This window comes from Heterodontus francisci, chromosome 4 (assembly GCF_036365525.1).
Source record: "Heterodontus francisci isolate sHetFra1 chromosome 4, sHetFra1.hap1, whole genome shotgun sequence".
Lineage (NCBI taxonomy): Eukaryota > Metazoa > Chordata > Chondrichthyes > Heterodontiformes > Heterodontidae > Heterodontus > Heterodontus francisci.
This window is the reverse complement of record NC_090374.1, coordinates 54,574,042-54,592,330: the sequence shown is the minus strand read 5'-3', so window position 1 is coordinate 54,592,330 and position 18,289 is coordinate 54,574,042. Positions and strand designations below refer to the sequence as shown.

The following is an 18,289-nucleotide window of genomic DNA, read 5'->3' as shown; positions in this document are numbered from 1 at the left end:
GTTAGGTGATCTCAGTGAACTTGAAGGGGTTGATGGTAATTAAATAGCTAATTTGGTGTTTTTAAACTTTTATTAATATTGTACCTGTGAAAAAGTGGCATTTGAGTAGCAGCATTCTTTTAAGATATTACGTTTTTGACTTTAAAAAAAAGGCTCTTGCAGTTATGAAGGCTGCCGACTCCTGGTGTAGCTGTTGCAAACAGCTGATTTGTAGCGACTCTCCGCTCTTCCCGCCGGCAGGAAGGCAAGTGTCGCGCGCTGGGCGTGCTCGCTGCCTCCCTGGCTCGCGCGCCTGTGCATGCGCCTTGGTGACAGGCTGCATTCGGGCCGGCCGGACAGCGGCAGCGCCGGAGGGTTGGTTCTGTCCGTGTGGAGGGTTTTGTTTTATATTCAACTTCCTGAAACGATTCATTTTTTTTTTAAAAAGAAAATTAAAACAACGACCATCGTTCCTTCGTCTGGAACCGAAAGCGGCCGGGGCTTGGGCAGTTCAACATCACCGAGGAGGCGGCGGCGACGACGGCTCCAAGATGTCGCAGTTCGTGGATAATTTCTGGGTACGTCGGTTGATTCTTGTTCCGCCACCGCTTTTTATTCGCAACCGGAATCAATAGTCGCGTCCGCCTCCCGTCCCCTCCCAACTGCTTTTTAAGGTTCCCGTGCCCCGCCGCTGACGGGAGGCTGTCAGCTCAGGTCAGAGTGTGGATGAGCCGGGGTCTCTGCCTGTGCTCTGTATTCGGGAGTCGGGTTTACGCGAGTGCGCCGGATCGGGCCTTCCCAGCGCTGAGAGCCTTCCGTGTAACCAAACCTGTATTAGTCGGGTGGGAGGGGAAGGGGCGGGGAATAACAGTGGAACGCCCCGCCCTCTCTCTTGGTTGGTGTCGTATCTTGGGAATTGAATATTGGTGTTGCTGATTGGCCATGTTGTACGTCTGTCACGCGTCTTTCTTCTTCCGTAAACAAGTTAGTGTGACGGGTGGGGGGCAGAACCGCAGGCAGGAGCAATGACATTAAAAAATAAAGTTCTCTGTTTCTCTAAACTTTCATTAAAACTACCACGGTAGCAATGAGAGTCTTATTGCTTCAAAGCTGTTAAAATACAGCTGAAGTTTGGGGAAGTCGAACTGGACGGTTACTGCTGAAAAATAGGGTGTTTCCCATTTCAAACCAGTCCTTCCGAGAATGGGATAGTACTGAACTCGGAATTGCTGCTGTAAACTGACAACATACATAGAGATCAGATGTACAGCCTGATGGAGTCTGCATTGGTGAACAATCTTATTTGTTCAGAAAACTTTTCCTTTTTAGCCGCACCCAACTGTTGCCTGAAAGTTGACTTAATCAGAAATCTATGATAGTATTGGTGGCACTTGTGTACAATGCTCCATTATTTGTTGAAATTGAGCCTGGGCAATGTATGATGTGTTACCAAACTTGATTAAAAAATGTCGCCCAGAAGAATCATGTGGAATAGACTTTCCCCGCAAATAAGCTCAATTTACATTTATTAAGTAAACGTCAGTTCCATTGGAAAGGTATTCTGTCATTTCTTTGAGCTGGCATTTTCTTTGTATAGATCAAAATATAGTGGACATAAACTTCACAAGTGCTCTAACTAAAGTGTGATTTAAACACAATGCAAAAGCAAAATACTGCAGATGCTGGAAATCTGAAATAAAACCAGAAAATGCTGGAAATTCTCAGCAGGTCAGGCAGCAACTGTGGAGAGAGAGAGAGAGTTAACGTTACAGGTTAGAGGTAGAATTAGTAAAATATTCCAGTGTAATAGATTCCTGGGTTTGTTCTTTGAAATGCAGAGGTGATTCTGTGTTAGGTTTCCCATTTGGGAACTTAGGCATGTTGAGGTCCTATTCTCTTGTACTAGTGATAGTATCAAACACCAGCAGGTCAGGTACAACTTGGTTGCACTCGCCCGACATGAGCACCTCAGCCATGCACTCTCTTGAAGGGAGAGTCTCACTCTCTTTGTATAGAGCCTTGGTCAGATTCCATCATGAGTACTGTGTTCAGTTTTGGGCATCAAACCTCAAGAGGAAATATTAGCCTTAAAGGGGGATGCAATGCAGATTCACCAGAATGATACTGAGTTCAGAGGGTTAAATTATGAAGTCTTGGTAAATTGATAAGCTTGGCTTGTATTATTTTGCGTATAGAAAATTGAGGAGTGATCTGGTTGAGGTGTTTAAAATGTTAGAAAGGATTTGATGTGGTAGAAAAAGAATCTATTTCCTCTGATGAGAAATTGAGAATGAGGGGACATAATCTTAAAATTAGAGTTAGGCCATATAGAAAGGAAATCAGGAAGCACTTTTTCACACAAAGGGTAGTAGAAATCTGGAATTCTCTTGCCCGCAAGGCTGTCAACACTGGGATAATTGGAGATTTCAAGACTGAGATTGAATACAATTTTGTTAGGTAGAGGTTTCAAGGATTGGTCAGTGGAGTTGAGGTACAGTTAAACCATGATCTAATTGAATGGCAGAGCTGGGTGAATGGCATCCTTCTATTCCCATGCTTTAGCCACATTCCCAGCAATGTACCTCAGCCACAACCTTAACACTTAAAGTACACAACACAGCAAATGAGTGAACTTTATTCTACTTCTTACACCAGCCATTATGCTGCTTTTCTGAGTGAGATTGAGGGTTAGTGTCAAATTAGGGCCACTTTTGTACTACAGGCCAATGTCCAGTAAGAATTGGATTCAGACTACATAAACTTATTTCAAATAAGACCCTTGCAGCAACTCTTAGAGGTGAAAGGCTATATATAACCTGTTGGACGGGGATTGTTTAGTAGCATTGAATACTTATCCCCACACACCTCTCTTACCTAATGTCTGTAGCAATATTTGATCTTAGTGCCTCCTTCAGAAACCTACTTCATTTTTGCTGTGGTGTATTTTTGAACAGTGTTAAAAACTGAACCTGTATTAAACGATTGAATAGTAATACCAAACATGATTGATTGAGGAACCATGCTTTGCGACAAATAGTTTTTCCCCTGTTGCTCAGTCAGTCAGTGATGTTGGGGACAAAGGAATGAAGGTTATTGACCCTTGATAATTCAAAGAAAATGGGTCAGAATTTGATTTATTTTTCTAAAGGGGGAAGTTCAAGCTTTTGATTAAATATTAACTGTAACCTGTTGCCCCTCAAATGTACCGATGCACCTAAAGTCTTGCCATCAAATTCCTAACGTAAGATTGCTGTTTTGAACTGTGAAAAATTGCCTGTATATTGTAGTACTTTTCATTAAAACCTGTAATTTTAAATCATGCATGAAAGGCAAATTAATTTATTCTATATAAGTTTTGTTTTGAGCATGAGTGAATCAAAACAAGTATGCCTGATCACAGGCATATAATTCAATGATTATTGGTGTTGCCCATCTGTATTTGTGTTGGAAACATTTTACAGTGTTTTCAGCATTTTGAAATCTGCATTAAAAATTCTAACAGCACAACATTTTAAATCATTCTAGAATGTCTTGCGCAATGTGGCAGTTGCGTGATGGCTGCTTGCAGGTAATAATGTCTGCATGTTACTAAAGTGTGAAAATGACATTGGCACCCATGTAATATGTTGCAAAAGTGTGTTTAATCTTGTTCCAGTGCTTACTAGCACAATCTGCAACTTTGTATTCACTAAAGAACATAGGAATTGCTGGACGAAAAAGGTCCATTAAGTCGCTTTTTACCATCTTCGTAGTGGCACAATGCAACTATAATGGAGTTTTTGACTAATCCTAGCAATCAGTCCCTATTAGTTTACAACAGAACCAGAGATGGGACGGGGAAAAACCCCAGTGGTGGACAGCTTTGGGAACCATAATTCCAATGTCACCTGCTCCTCTGAAGCATGCTACATTCATACATGTCATATCTTAAATTACTCATACTGTATCCCATGTTATTAGTTTCTGAAATAAATCCTGTCTTAATTTGCATTTGAATGAATCAACACTCTCTGCTTTGTAGCCTATTCTTTGACTTACCACGTGCTTCTGCAGGTTAGTTCTGAATTTATCCTCTAAGTGCAGGCCATGTACTTTGGCTCTACTGTTCATGATAAGGTGGAACAACCCATTTATCTAGTCCTTTAAGAATCCTAAAACAGCAGTCTTATCACTTCTCAACAGTCTCATTTTCGATGAGAACATGTCCAATTTACATAATTGTTCCTCATAATCTAAACCCTCCATCTCCAATCAATCTGGTTGCTGTCTTCTGTATCCTCAACAGCTGCAATATTCTTTTGGTACTGGTACAGAAACTATCGATGTTTAACTGTGTCTTTTGGAGAGTCTATTTGACAGGTGAACATATTATTTATGGCAGTTTAATGGGCCAAGTGGCCTACATCTGTTTCTATGTAGTAATATATAACACCACGCCATTAGCAGGGATGATTATTTTGTAATGGTTTCTACATTTGGAATTAGTGTAGCCAGTGTGTTAACTAAGATTACATCCAATAGTCATATGTGATTTTATTAAACTGTTAAGTCTCCACAGTTATATGCCTCTTGAACATTTAGGGTTATGTCTATGAAGAATTTATATCGTGAAAAATATTACTCTGTTATTCCTTGTGGACTTCGCATGCAAGTTGATATAGGGTCAAACAGATCAGAGAGTTGGACGGGTGGATCAAACAGCAGTGTGGGAGTCAGAGGTTTTGATTCATGGGACACTGGCTCCACTTAAACTGGACTGGAACTAGTGTCCTGGTGAATCAAATAACTGGGGCTGTTGGGAGGGATTTAACCTAAAACAATGGGGAGGGTTTGGATGAGGGGAAATTTATAAATTTAAAGAAAAAGGTCAAGGCCATAAAGCAGTATAACAGTTTGGGTAAAGATAAGCAGAGTGTGACAGGAAGGGACAGATAGCTTAATGGTAATAGTGCATTCATGAATAAGTTCAAATTAGGGAAAAATGGTGCAAAGTCAAAATGAAAGGCTCTTTATCTGAATGCATGAAGCATTCTTAACAAGATAGACAAATTAAAGGCACAAATAGAGATAAATGGGTTTGATCTGTCTACCATTATAGAGTCGTGGTTACATGGTGACTAAGGTTGGAACTAAGTATTCCTGGGTACTTGATGGTTTGAAAAGACAGGCAAAATGGAAAAGGGGGAGGGGGTGTCCTGATAATAAGGAATGACATAAGGACAGTAGCGAGGAAGGATCATGATTTGGAAGATCAGGACGTAAAATCAGTATGGTTGGAGATGAGAAATAACAAGAGGCAGCAAACGCTTGGGAGAATAGTTTATAGGCCCTGTAACAGTAGCTATACTCTTGGGTATGGTATTAATAAAGAGACAAAAGGAGATTGTAACAACAATAATGCAATAGTTCTAGGGCCTTTAATCTTCAGATAGACTAGAAAAATCAAATTGGCAAAAGTAGCTTGGAGGATGAGTTCATGGAATGCATTTGAAACAGTTTTCTAGAATAACATGTCTTGGAACCAACCAGGGAAGAGACTATTTTGGATTTTGTCTCCTGTAATGAGACAAGTTTAATTAGTAATCTCAAAGAAAAGGATCTTCTGGGGAAGAGTGATCATAATATGATAGAATTTTCCATTGTGTTCAAGAGTGACGTACTTGAGTCCGAAACTAGAGTATAAGACTTACATAAATATAGGTGAGAGGTGAGTTGAGAAATTAGATTAAAAGGTATGAGAGTAGATGAGCAATGGCAAATAATTATTTAAGTATTTCATATATTTCTTGCTAAAAGTGCATGTGTCACGATGGAATCGAGCTTGGCTGTGATGTCTCCCACTGCCAAATACTCAAATCAAATAGTCCTCAACAAGTCCTCCTTGTTCCTTTATCTCCTTTTGCATGATCCACCTATCCAATCTAATTTTCAGTAGATTTAGCTTCTGCCTCACCCAGTAAATCCTGTAAGTGAATTCCCCAGCCTATGTAAAAAAAATAAAGGTTCTTTTGCTCTGTTATAAATCTCTTAACATTTATCTATGTATCTATGGTCCCTCAACTACTGAGAGAGTCTGTTTCTATCTACTTTTCCCACCCTACAATATTTTAAACACCTTCTATTGCTCTGAAATCTGCATTTTGTTTTAAATATAAAAGCTCCAAATTTCAGGTCTTTCAAGAATTTTTCTCATATTTCCTCATACCAGGCAGCATTTTAGTGAGTCTGCATTGTACACTCACTAAAATCTCAATATCCTTCCTATATTGTGGAGCCCAATACTGCAGTACTCTCACTGAGATTTTATTAAGGTTTATATAGCCACCTCAGTTACCTCTTGGCTGTTGTATTCTTTGCTTCTTGTGATGAAATCTAGAGTTCCATTTGCTTTTTTAAAAACAGCCTCATCAATCTGTGATACTGCTTTTATTTTTTTTTTAGATTAGAGATACAGCACTGAAACAGGCCCTTCGGCCCACCGAGTCTGTGCCGAACATCAACCACCCATTTATACTAATCCTACACTAATCCCATATTCCTACCAAACATCCCCACCTGTCCCTATATTTCCCTAGCACCTACCTACACTAGTGACAATTTATAATGGCCAATTTACCTATCAACCTGCAAGTCTTTTGGCTTGTGGGAGGAAACCGGAGCACCCGGAGAAAACCCACGCAGACACAGGGAGAACTTGCAAACTCCACACAGGCAGTACCTGGAATCGAACCTGGGTCCCTGAAGCTGTGAGGCTGCGGTGCTAACCACTGCGCCACTGTGTAATATGAACCTGTGCTCCCAAATCCTGTGGCTCTTCTACAGCACCAAGCCTGCTTTAATGAACAAAATTTTCCTGACAACATAGGCAGTTATTTATGCACAAATGGTACAACAACTTAAACGAGGGGCAGATAGGAACTTAAACGAGGGGCAGATAGGTAGTTAAACTAAAAAATCCAAATGCTGTTGTCCAAGATGCGCTACTCTGCCATTAGCTTTGTGAAAATGGCTCACCATTAAAATGCATTGAATGACGTAAAGTTGCTGTATTTGCACGGTCGATACAAACTAAACTCGCCACAGAAGGTTATGTCTTGTCCATCCCAGTCTAAGTACCCTTTAACTGATGTGCTAATTATCCCAAACAACTCTGGCACTGAAAGTTAACTATTACAATTGTGGAGTTTCATTCCTTCAGATTTTAATTGTTGGATTTTTAAATGTATTCTTTCCCTTTCTGTCTTTAATCCAACCTTTCTTTCCCTCTTTATTTTTCTTTCTGCATCTGATTTGACATTGAATTCTCCCACTACCTTTTCAGTTTCTGTGATGTTAATTTCACAATCCTTCAATCTGATTTGGTAAGGAGTTACATATTAGCTTTCCTGGTTCGCTCAGGTCTCAAATGCTCTGTTTCCCTTGCTGTGTCATTATCAGCTTGCACTTTCAGCAACTTGCCACGCAAAAATTTAAAAAGCTTAACCATGCAAAGGCATGTCTAAGGTCAGGCGGCATTAGAGAGCAAAATTTGGACGTAATTTTTAGGGTCTCAACAATTTCTGCCCTAAACTCCCTCATGTTTCTAGGATATATCTCCGTTAGGCCCTAGTACTTTTAACCTAACTAACTTGTCTAAAATTTGCTTTTATCATCATAATATAGCTCACTTGCTCTCAACCACTTCAATATTCATTTTCTCACCAATGTCTTCTTTACTAAAGACAAATTTGAAGCATTTATTAAAATATCTCTGCCATTTTTGATCATATTCCACAAATTGACAATACTCTTAGGGTGTCCCATCACACTTCTAACAATTCACTTTTTACTAATATATTTGCACCTTTTTGATGTTTTTAGAAATATTTTCTCATGCCCCATTCTAGGGATTAATGGGTCTTTTTCAGGTTGGAAAGACGTAACTAGTAGAGTGCCACAAGTATCAGTCCTAGAGCCTCAATTATTTACTATCTATATTAATGACTTGGAGGAGGGGGCAGAGTGTAATATATCCAAATTTGCTGATGATTCAAAAATAGGTGGGAAGGCATGTTGTGATGAGGACATAAGGAATCTGCAAGGGGATATAGATAGGTTGAGTGGGCAAAAACTTGGCAGATGGAGTTTAATGTAGGAAAGTGTGGGGTCATGCACTTTGGGAGGAAGAATTAAAAGGCAGACTATTATTTAGATGGAGAGAGACTCCAATTAAAATGGAGAGAGACCCAGAGGGATCTGGGTGTTCTTGTGCATGAGACACAAAAAGTTAGCATGTAGGTGCAGCAAGTAATTAAGAAGGCAAATGGAATTTTGGCCTTTATTGCTCGGGGGTTGGAGTTTAAAAATAGGGTAGTCTTGTTACAATTGTACAGGGTGTTGGTGAGCCGCACCTGGAGTACTGTGTACAGTTTTGGTCCCCATATTTACGAAAGGATTTACTGGCATTGGAGGTAGTTCAAAAGAGATTCACGAGGCTGATTCCTGGGATGAAGGGGTTGATTTATCAAGAACGGCTAACAGGTTAGGCGTTTATTCATGAGAGTTTAGAAGTATGAGGGGTGATCTTATTGAAACGTACAAGATTCTAAGGGGGTTTGACAGGGTAGATGTTGAGAAGATGTTTCCACTAGTGGGGGAATCTCGAATAAAGGGACACTCATTTAAAACTGAGATGCAAAGGAATTTCTTCTCTGAGGGTAGTGAATGTCTGGAATTCTCTACCCCAGAGTGTTGTGGAAGCTAGATCACTGACTTAACCTGTCTATATCTCTTTGCAGCCTCTCTGCATCCTCCCCACAGCTTACCTTTTCACCAAGCTTTGTATCAGCAAACTTAGATACATTACTCTCTGTCTCTTCATCCAAGTCATTAATATAGATTGTAAATAGCTGAGGCCCCAACACTGATCCTTGCGGCACCCCACTATTCACTGCCTGCCAACTTGAAAATGCCCCATTTATGCCCACTCTCTGTTTCCTGTCTGTTAACCAATCCTCTATCCACGCTACTATATTATCCCCAACACCATGAGCACTTATCTTGCCTATTAATCTTTTATGTGGCACCTTTTCGAATGCCTTTTGAAAATCCAGGTATACTACATCTACTAGTTCCCCTTTATCTAACCTACTAGTTACTTCCTCAAAAAAACTCTCTAATAAATTTGTCAAACAGGATCTCCCTTTAGTAAAACTATGCTGACTTGTTCTAATCATACTATGCTTTTCCAAATTCAGTGTTGAGACTTTAAGGTTTCCAGCATCTTCCTAACGACTGATGTTAGGCTAACTGGCTTGTAGTTCCCTGTTTTCTCTCTACCTCCTTTCTTGAAAAGCGGTGTAACATTTGCCAACTTTCAATCTGACGGGGTCATTCTTGAATCTGAGGAATTCTGGAAAATCCTAGCCAGTGCATCCACTATCTCTGCAGCTATCTCTTTTAGAACCCAATAGGATGAAGGCCATCTGGTCCCAGCGGCTTGTCAGACTTTAGTGTCTCAAATTTCTCCAATACTTTTTCTCGGCTGATATCAAAATCCTTAATTTCCTCACTCTCTTTTGTCCCTTGGTTACAGCCTATTTCTGGTGTGGAACTTGTGTCTTCTACTGTGAAGACAGACACAAAATATTTGTTCAATGCCTCTGCCATTTCCTCATTCCCCTTGATTTCTCCTGTCTCAGCCTCTAAGGAACCAACGTCTACTTTAGCTACTCTCTTCCTTTTTATGTACTTATTAAAGCTCTTACAATCTGTTTTATATTGCTGGCTAGTTTACTCTCATATTCTATTTTTTCACTTTTTGGTGGCCCTTTGCTGGTCTCTAAAACAATCCCAATCCTCAGACCTGCTACTATTTTTTTGCAACATTGTAAGCCTCTTCTTTTAGTCTAATACTCTCCGTAACTTCCTGAGTGAGCCATTGTTCGGTCTTAGATCTTTCTTGACGAGTTTTTGTTTTTGAACGGAACGTACTTTTGTTCAACCCTTTGAATTGTTTCTTTAAATGTTTCCCACTGAACATTTACTGCCATACCTTTCAGTCTATTTACCCAATTAACCTTAGCCAGTTCTCCCCTCATAGCTTCGTAATCAGGTAACCGAGAGAATGATGAGGTCAATGCTGGTGATGTGGTGTACGTGGACTTCCAGAAGGCATTTGATACAGTGCTGCACAACAGACTTGTGAGTAAAGTTATAGCTTATGGAATAAAAGGGTCAGTAGCAATATGGATACGAAATTGGCTGTGTGACAGGGAACATAGAGTAACGATTATTGAATGTTTTTCAGGCTGGAGGAAGGTTTGTAGTGGAATTCCCCAGGGGTCAGTGTTGGGACCTTTGCTGTTCCTGATATATATTAATGACCTAGACCTTGGGTGTCCAGGGCACAATTTCAAAATTTGTGGGTGATGCAAAACTTGGAAGCATTGTGAACTGTGAGCAGGATAGTGTAGAACTTGAAAAGGACATATACAAGTTGGTGGAATGAGCAGACAGGTGGCAGATGAAGTTCAATGCAGAGAAATATGAAGTGATTCATTTTGGTAGGAAGAATATGGAGAGACAATATAACATAAAGGGTACAATTCTAAAGGGAGTGCAGGAGCAGTAGGACCTAGGTGTATATGTCATTGAAGGTGGCAGGAAGGCTGAGGGAGTGGTTAATAAAGCATACAGTATCCTAGGCTTTATTAATAGGGACATACAAGAGCAAGGAGGTTATGTTGAACTTGTATAAGACACTATTTCAGCCTCAGCTGGAGTATTGCGTCCAGTTCCGGACTTTAGGAATGTGAAAGCATTGGAGAGAGTGCAGAAAAGATTGATGCGAATGGTTCCAGGATTGAGGAGCTTCAGTTTTGAAGATGCATTGGAGAAGTTGGGACTGTTTCCTTTGGAGAAGAAAAGGCTGAGAAGTGATTTGTTAGAGGTTTTCAAAATCATTAAGGGACTGGACAGAGTGGATAGGGAGAAACTGTTACCACTCCTGAAAGGGTTAGGGAATACTCTAAATAGCTGGGTAAGTATCTCAGCAAAGAAAAGTTTAAAGTTTATTTCAAATATAGTAAGTAGTGTTTTTTTTCAGGGTGTTCTGTAGTAACGAGGACCAGGGAAGAAGGGCCCTAGAGTAACTGATATTATTAGATATTAAGATCTTCCAGAAGGTTTAATTTAATTTAAAGGGTTAAGTCATGGCAGGAGAGCTCAAAGCCACGGTGTGCTCCTCATGCTCCATGTCGGAAGCCGGGAACATTTCCAGTGCCTGGGACCAGCATGTGTGCAAGAAATGTATCCGGCTGCAGCTCCTGGAAGCTCGGGTTTCGGAGCTGGAGTGGCAGCTGGGGACACTGTGGAGCATCCACGAGGCGGAGAGTATCGTGGATAGCACATATAGAGAGGTGGTCACACCGCAGGCTCAGACCCTACAGGCAGGAGGGAAATGGGTGACCACCAGGCAGATAAAGCAGACTAGGCAGGCAGTTCAGGAATCTCCTGTGGCTATTCCCCTGCAAAACAGGTATACTTTTTTGGATACTGTTGGGGGGAATGGCCTCTCAGGGGAAAGCAGCAACAGCTCAATTCGTTGCACCACGGTTGGCTCTGCTGCACAGGAGAGGAGTAAAAAGTGTGGGAATGCAATAGTTTAGTTTAGTTTAGTTTAGAGATACAGTACTGATTATAGGGAGTTCAGTTGTAAGGGGAAAAGTTAGGCATTTCTGTGGCCGCAAAAGAGACTCCAGGATGTTGCCTCCCTGGTGCTAGGGTCAAGGATGTCTCAGAGCGGTTACAGGACATTCTGAAGGGGGAGGGTGAACAGCAGGTGGTCGCGGTACACATTGGTACAAACGACATAGGTTTAAAAAAAAAAGGATGAGGTCCTAAAAGCACAATATAGGGAGCTAGGAAGTAAGTTGAAAAGTAGGACCTCAAAGGTAGTGCTCTCAGGATTACCACCAGTGCCACGTGCTAGTCAGGGTAGAAATAGCAGGATATATCGGATGACTACGTGGCTGAAGAGATGGTGTGAGGGGGAAGGTTTTAGATTCCTGGGACATTGGGACTGATTCTGGGGGAGGTGGGACCTGTACAAACTGGATAGGTTACACTTGGGCAGGACCGGGACTGATGTCCGAGGGGGAGTATTTGCTAGAGTGGTTGGGGAGGGTTTAAACTGAAATGGCAGGGCGATGGGAACCTCTGCAAGGAGTTAGAGGAGGGGAGATCAAAGACCAGAACAAAAGACAGTAAGGGAAATAAGAAAAGTGATGGGCAGAGAAATCAAGGGCCAGAATCAAACAGGACCACAGTGAAAAATAGTGGGAAGGGGACAAGTAATGTTAAAAAGACAAGCCTTAAGGCTTTGTGCCTTAACGCGCGGAGTGTTCGCAATAAAGTGGCTGAATTAATCGCTCAAATAGATGTAAACGGGTTTGATATAGTCGGGATTACGGAGACATGGCTGCAAGGTGACCAGGGATGGGAAATGAACATCCAGGGATATTCAGTATTTAGGAAGGACAGACAAAAGCAAAAGGCGGTGGAGGTGCATTGCTGGTTAAAGAGGAAATTAACGTAATAATGAGGAAAGATATTAGCTCTGACGATGTGGAATCTGTATGGGTACAGCTGAGAAACACTGAGGGGCAAAAAATGTTAATGGGGGTTGTAAATAGATCCCCAAACTTGTAGTGGTGATGTTGGGAATGGTATTAACCAGGAAATTAGAGATGCATGCGATAAAGAAACATCTGTAATTATAGGTGAACTTAATCTGCAAATAGATAGGGTGGCGCAGTGGTTAGCACCGCAGCCTGATAGCTCCAGCGACCCGGGTTCGATTCTGGGTACTGCCTGTGCGGAGTTTGCAAGTTCTCCCTGTGACCGTGTGGGTTTTCGCCGGGTGCTCCGGTTTCCTCCCACAGCCAAAGACTTGCAGTTTGATAGGTAAATTGGCCATTATAAATTGCCCCTAGTATAGGTAGGTGGTAGGGGAATTGAGGGAAGGTGGGGATGTGGTAGGAATATGGGATTAATGTAGGATTAGTATAAATGGGTGGTTGTTGGTCGGCACAGACTCGGTGGGCTGAAGGGCCTGTTAGAATGCTGTATCTCTAAATAAAAAAATAAAATAAATAAATCAAATTAGTCACAATACCATAGAGGAGGAATTCATGGAGTGTATATGGGATGGTTTTCTGGACCAATACGTTGAGGAACGAACTAGAGAACAGGCCATCCTAGACTGGGTATTGTGTAATGAGAGAGGAATAATTTACAATCTAGTTGTGCGAGACCCCTTGGGGATGAGCGACCATAATATGATAGAATTCTTCATCAAGATGGAGAGTGATGTTCTCTTTCCACAGATGCTGCCAGACCTGCTGAGTGAATCCAGCATTTCTTGTTTTTGTTTCAGATTTCCAGCATCCGCAGTATTTTGCTTTTATATTGGAGAGTGATGTAGTTGATTCTGAGACTAGGGTCCTGAATCTTAGTAAAGGAAACTACGAAGGTGTGAGGCGCGAGTTGGCCATGACGGATTGGGAAACGTTACTTAAAGGGATGACGGTGGATAGGCAATGGCAAACATTTAGAGAGCGCATGGATGAACTGCAACAATTGTTTATCCCTGTCTGGCGCAAAAGTAAAACAGGAAAGGTAGCCAAACCATGGCTTACAAGGGAAATTAGAGGTAGCATTAGATCCAAGGAAGAGGCATATAAATTTGCCAAGAAAAACAACAGACCTGAGGATTGGGAGCAGTTTAGAATTCAGCAAAGGAGGACCAAGGGATTGATTAAGACGGGGAAAATAGAGTATGAGAGCAAGCTTGCGAGGAACATAAAAACTGACTGTAAAAGTTTCTATAGGTACGTGAAGGGAAAAAGATTGGTGAAGACTAATGTAGGTCCCTTACAGTCAGAAACAGGGGAATTTATTATGGGGAACAAAGAAATGACTGACCAACTAAATGCATACTTTGGTTCTGTCTTCACAAAGGAGGACACAAATATCATACCAGAAATGTTGGGGTACACAGGGCTTAGTGAGAGAGAGAGACTGAAGGAAATCAGTATTAGTAGAGAAATGGTGTTGGGGGAATTGATAGGATTGAAGGCTGATAAATCCCTAGGGTCTAATAATCTACATCCCAGAGTACTTAAGGAAGTGGCCCTAGAAATAGTGGATGCATTGGTGGTCATCTTCCAAGATTCTATAGATTCTGGAACAGTTCCTACAGATTGAAGGGTAGCTAATGTAACCCCACTATTTAAAAAGGGAGGTAGAGAGAAAGCAGGGAATTATAGACCAGTCAGCCTGATGTCGGTAGTGGGGAAAATTCTAGAGTCCATTATCAAAGATCTTATTGCAGAGCACTTGGAGAACAGTGGTAGAATTGAGCAGAGTCAGCATGGATTTACATAAGGGAAATCATGCTTGACAAATCTTCTAGAATTCTTCGAGCATGTAACTAGTAGAGTTGATGAGGGGGAGCCAGTGGATGTGGTTTATTTGGATTTTCAGAAGGCTTTCGACAAAGTCCCACATATTAGCATGTAAAATGAAAGCGCATGGGATTGGGGGTAGTGTATTGCGATGGATAGAAAATTGGTTGGTGGACAGGAAACAAAGAGTAGGGATAAATGGATCTTTTTCCGAATGTCATGCAGTGACCAGTGGGATACCGCAGGGATCGGTGCTAGGACCCCAGCTATTCACAATATACATTAATGATTTAGATGAGGGAACTAAATGTAATATCTCCAAATTTGCAGATGACACAAAACTGGGTGGGAGGGTGAATTGTGAGGAGGATGCAGAGAGGCCTCACAGTGATTTGGACAAGTTGAGTGAGTGGGCAAATGCATGGCAGATGCAGTATAATGTGGATAAATGTGAGGTTATCCACTTTGGTTACAAAAACAGAAAGGCAGATTATTATCTATTATAAACTGAGAGAGGGGAATATGCAACGAGACCTGGGTGTTCTCGTACACCAATTGCTGAAGGTAAGCATGCAGGCGCAACAGGCTGTAAAACAGACAAATGGTGTGTTGGCCTTCATAGTGAGAGGATTTGAGTACAGACGCAGGGATGTCTTGCTGCAATTATACAGGGCCTTGGTGAGGCCGCACCTGGAGTATTGTGTGCAGTTTTGGTCTCCTTATCTGAGGAAGGATGTTCTTGCTATAGAGGGAGTGCAGCGAAGGTTTACCAGACTGATTCCTGGGTTGGTGGGACTGATGTATGAGGAGAGATTGAGTCGGTTAGGGTTATATTCGCTGAAGTTCAGAAGTGTGAGGGGGGATCTCATAGAAACCTATAAAATTCTAACAGGACTTGACAGGGTAGATGCAGGAAGGATGTTCCCGATGGTAGGGGAGTCCAGAACCAGGGGTCATAGTCTAAGGATACGGGGTAAACCTTTCAGGACTGAGATGAGGAGAAATTACTTCACCCAGAGATTGGTGAGCCTGTGGAATTAGCTACCACAGAAAGCAGTTGAGGCTAAAACATTGTATGTTTTCAAGGAGTTAGATATAGCTCTTGGGTCTAAAGGGATCAAAGGTTATCGGGACAAAGCAGGAACAGGCTTTGGAGTTGGATGATCAGCCATGATAATGAATGGCGGAGCAGGCTCGAAGGGCCGAATGGCCTACTCTTGCTCCTATTTCCTATATTTCCATGGAATAGATTTAAAGTAATTGGCAAGATAAGCAAAAGCGACATGAGGAAAAAAATTTTCACACAGCAAGTGATTAAGGTCTGGAAAGCGCTGCCAGTGTGTGGTGCAGGCAGGTTCAATCGAGGCATTCAAAAAGGAATTGGACTGTTATCTGAAAAGCAAGGCTGTGCAGGATTACAGGGAGAAGATGGGGAATGGCACTAGGTGAATTGTCGATTCAGACACGATGGGCCAAATGGCCTCCTGTGCTGTAATGATTCTGTGATAATGATCATGAAACTACGAATTGTTGTAAAAACTCATCTGGTTCGTTAATGCCCTTCAGGGGAGGAAATCTGCCATCCTAACCTGTCTGGCCTACATGTGATTTCAGATCCACAGCAAAGTGGTTGACTCGTAGCTCCCCTCTGAAATGGCCTACCAAACCACTCAGTTGTATCAGACAGCTACAGAAAGCATTTTGCAAGTACCTATACCATGTGGACTGCAGCGGTTCAAGAAGATGGTTCACTACCACCTTTTCAAAGGCCTTGCCAGCGACACTCACATCCTAAGAACAAATAAAAAAAATTGTATTCATATTCCTAGGCCTGTTTTTACACCTGGACAGCTTTATGTGGCTTTTTCTGGAGTGAGAAATTTTGATTTTGTTAAAGTCTTTAGTGAAAGAATCACTAGAAATCCTGTATTTGAAGAAGTACTTTTGAATTAGCAATAGTAATTTGACTGCAAATTTTTTGTGGGTCTCTGTTAGTTTCTATAATTTCTCTATTCTTTGTTTCTTTGGCATTTGGCTGGGCAAGTAATCTTGAGATTAAAATCTGTGAATTTTTGCTTTTAAAATCGTTTCCTAATCTAAATTCATTTTAAGAGTTCAGGCCTTTCTTTACTTGTATTTTTCACTCCTACATGGACCACAATAACCGGCTGTTCTTTGTTCCCATGCAAAATCTTTTCCAATCTACACGGTATGTCTCTTATCCTAGTATCTAGCAGGCAGCGTTGCAGTGGGACTGTTGGTCTGGACTGCAAAAGACTGGGTCAATCCCTCTAAATGTTGAATCCCTATCACTACTATTTCTAGCTGTATTGATAATTGTCCCCTTCCTTCCACACCACCATCCCCATTGAATCATATATTGTTTGTTGGTGGCAATTTTATGTGTTTAATTGCATTGCCCAGAGTACTCTTTCTGCACAAGAAATTAGAACTTCAAATCTGTTCAAGAATATAATTTGCTCAGGTCAATCTTGTACCAACCTTTCCTTCCTGCCTTTCCTTGCCCCCTCCTCCGCTGCCTGCTCCCTGTTTCTCATTGAAGTGACTCCAGTGGTGCACATGGTTATGATATGGAACATTTATTGTTTCGGAACAGTTTCAAAATACAGATGAAAAATAAAGTATTTTACTGTTCTCTTTCTGAATAATTTTGCTGTATGTTATTTCTGTCCCTTAAATGTTGATTAATATTTTTCTATCTAAATTATGTGGTACTTTCCACCAGTTTTGGAAAATCAGGAGTTATGGGGGTATTCCATACTGTTTCCAGTGTACCTATCAGTGGAAAATGGTGCATTGGTTACACTGGCCATGCTATATGCTTCATATTTTGTGCTTCTGATAAAGTTTCTAATCATAGGGAGTGTGGGTTCATCCATGGAAATTATTTTACACATTGTACATTGAACAAAGAACAGCTCTCCAAGCCTGCGCCGATGAAGAAAGCACAGTGGGCATGCTTCAGATTTCCAGCATCTGCAATATTTTGCATTTATTCTCTTTTTCTCTCCGCTTCTCTCACCTTTATTTTTTTAATTTAGAGATACAGCACTGAAACAGGCCCTTCAGCCCACCGAGTCGGTGCCGACCAGCAACCACCCATTTATACTAATCCTACATTAATCCCATATTTCCTACCTACACTAGGGGCAATTTACAATGGCCAATTTACCTATCAACCTGCAAGTCTTTGGCTGTGGGAGGAAACCGGAGCACCCAGCGGAAACCCACGCGGTCACAGGGAGAACTTGCAAACTCCGCACAGGCAGTACCCGGAACTGAACCCGGGTCGCTGGAGCTGTGAGGCTGCGCTGCTAACCACTGTGCCGCCCCGTTGGTAGAAAATACCTGGAGAGTCCAAATTCTAACAGGATATTGGTGTTGACTGGAATTTGCATGCTCATCTGCGGCTTATAAGGCCATTGTAATGTATATGATAAATCCCTGTGTACAAAAACAATTTGCATTTAGAAAGCACCTGTAACATAAATGTTTTAAAGCACTTCAAAAATAGGCATAAGAAAATGGACACTGAACCAGGAAAAGACAGATGAAGAGGCATCATTGAGCAGCTGATTAGAGAGATGGTGTCTATCAGTCTGCCATCTTGAAGATAGGAGGATATGCTCGTGATTATAGTGCACAGGAGACACCATGAGGAGTTTTGTTATATTCCCCCCAGCTCCCCACTCAGGTCATGTTATTGTATAATTAGAACTTGAGCAGTAAAGGTAAAATGCTGAAATAGAGAATCCAGGATCTGATTATGGGAGAGACAGCTGATGCTGAACTTGAAAAAATATCGATAAATGTTGCTGGGAACTATTGATCTTGGGTGAGAA

At 41.5% G+C, this 18,289-nt stretch overlaps 1 protein-coding gene across 1 annotated transcript in view; it reads left to right on the top strand.

The window, feature by feature from the left end:
* The first annotated feature begins 291 nt into the window (after positions 1–291).
* The window catches only part of fcho2 (FCH and mu domain containing endocytic adaptor 2), a 311,078-nt gene continuing 293,080 nt past the window's right edge, over positions 292–18,289 (top strand). The window contains exon 1 of the mRNA XM_068029556.1: positions 292–557. Coding sequence (XP_067885657.1) covers positions 531–557 — 27 coding nt within the window. The 5' untranslated portion in view covers positions 292–530. The remainder of the gene's footprint in view (positions 558–18,289) is intronic.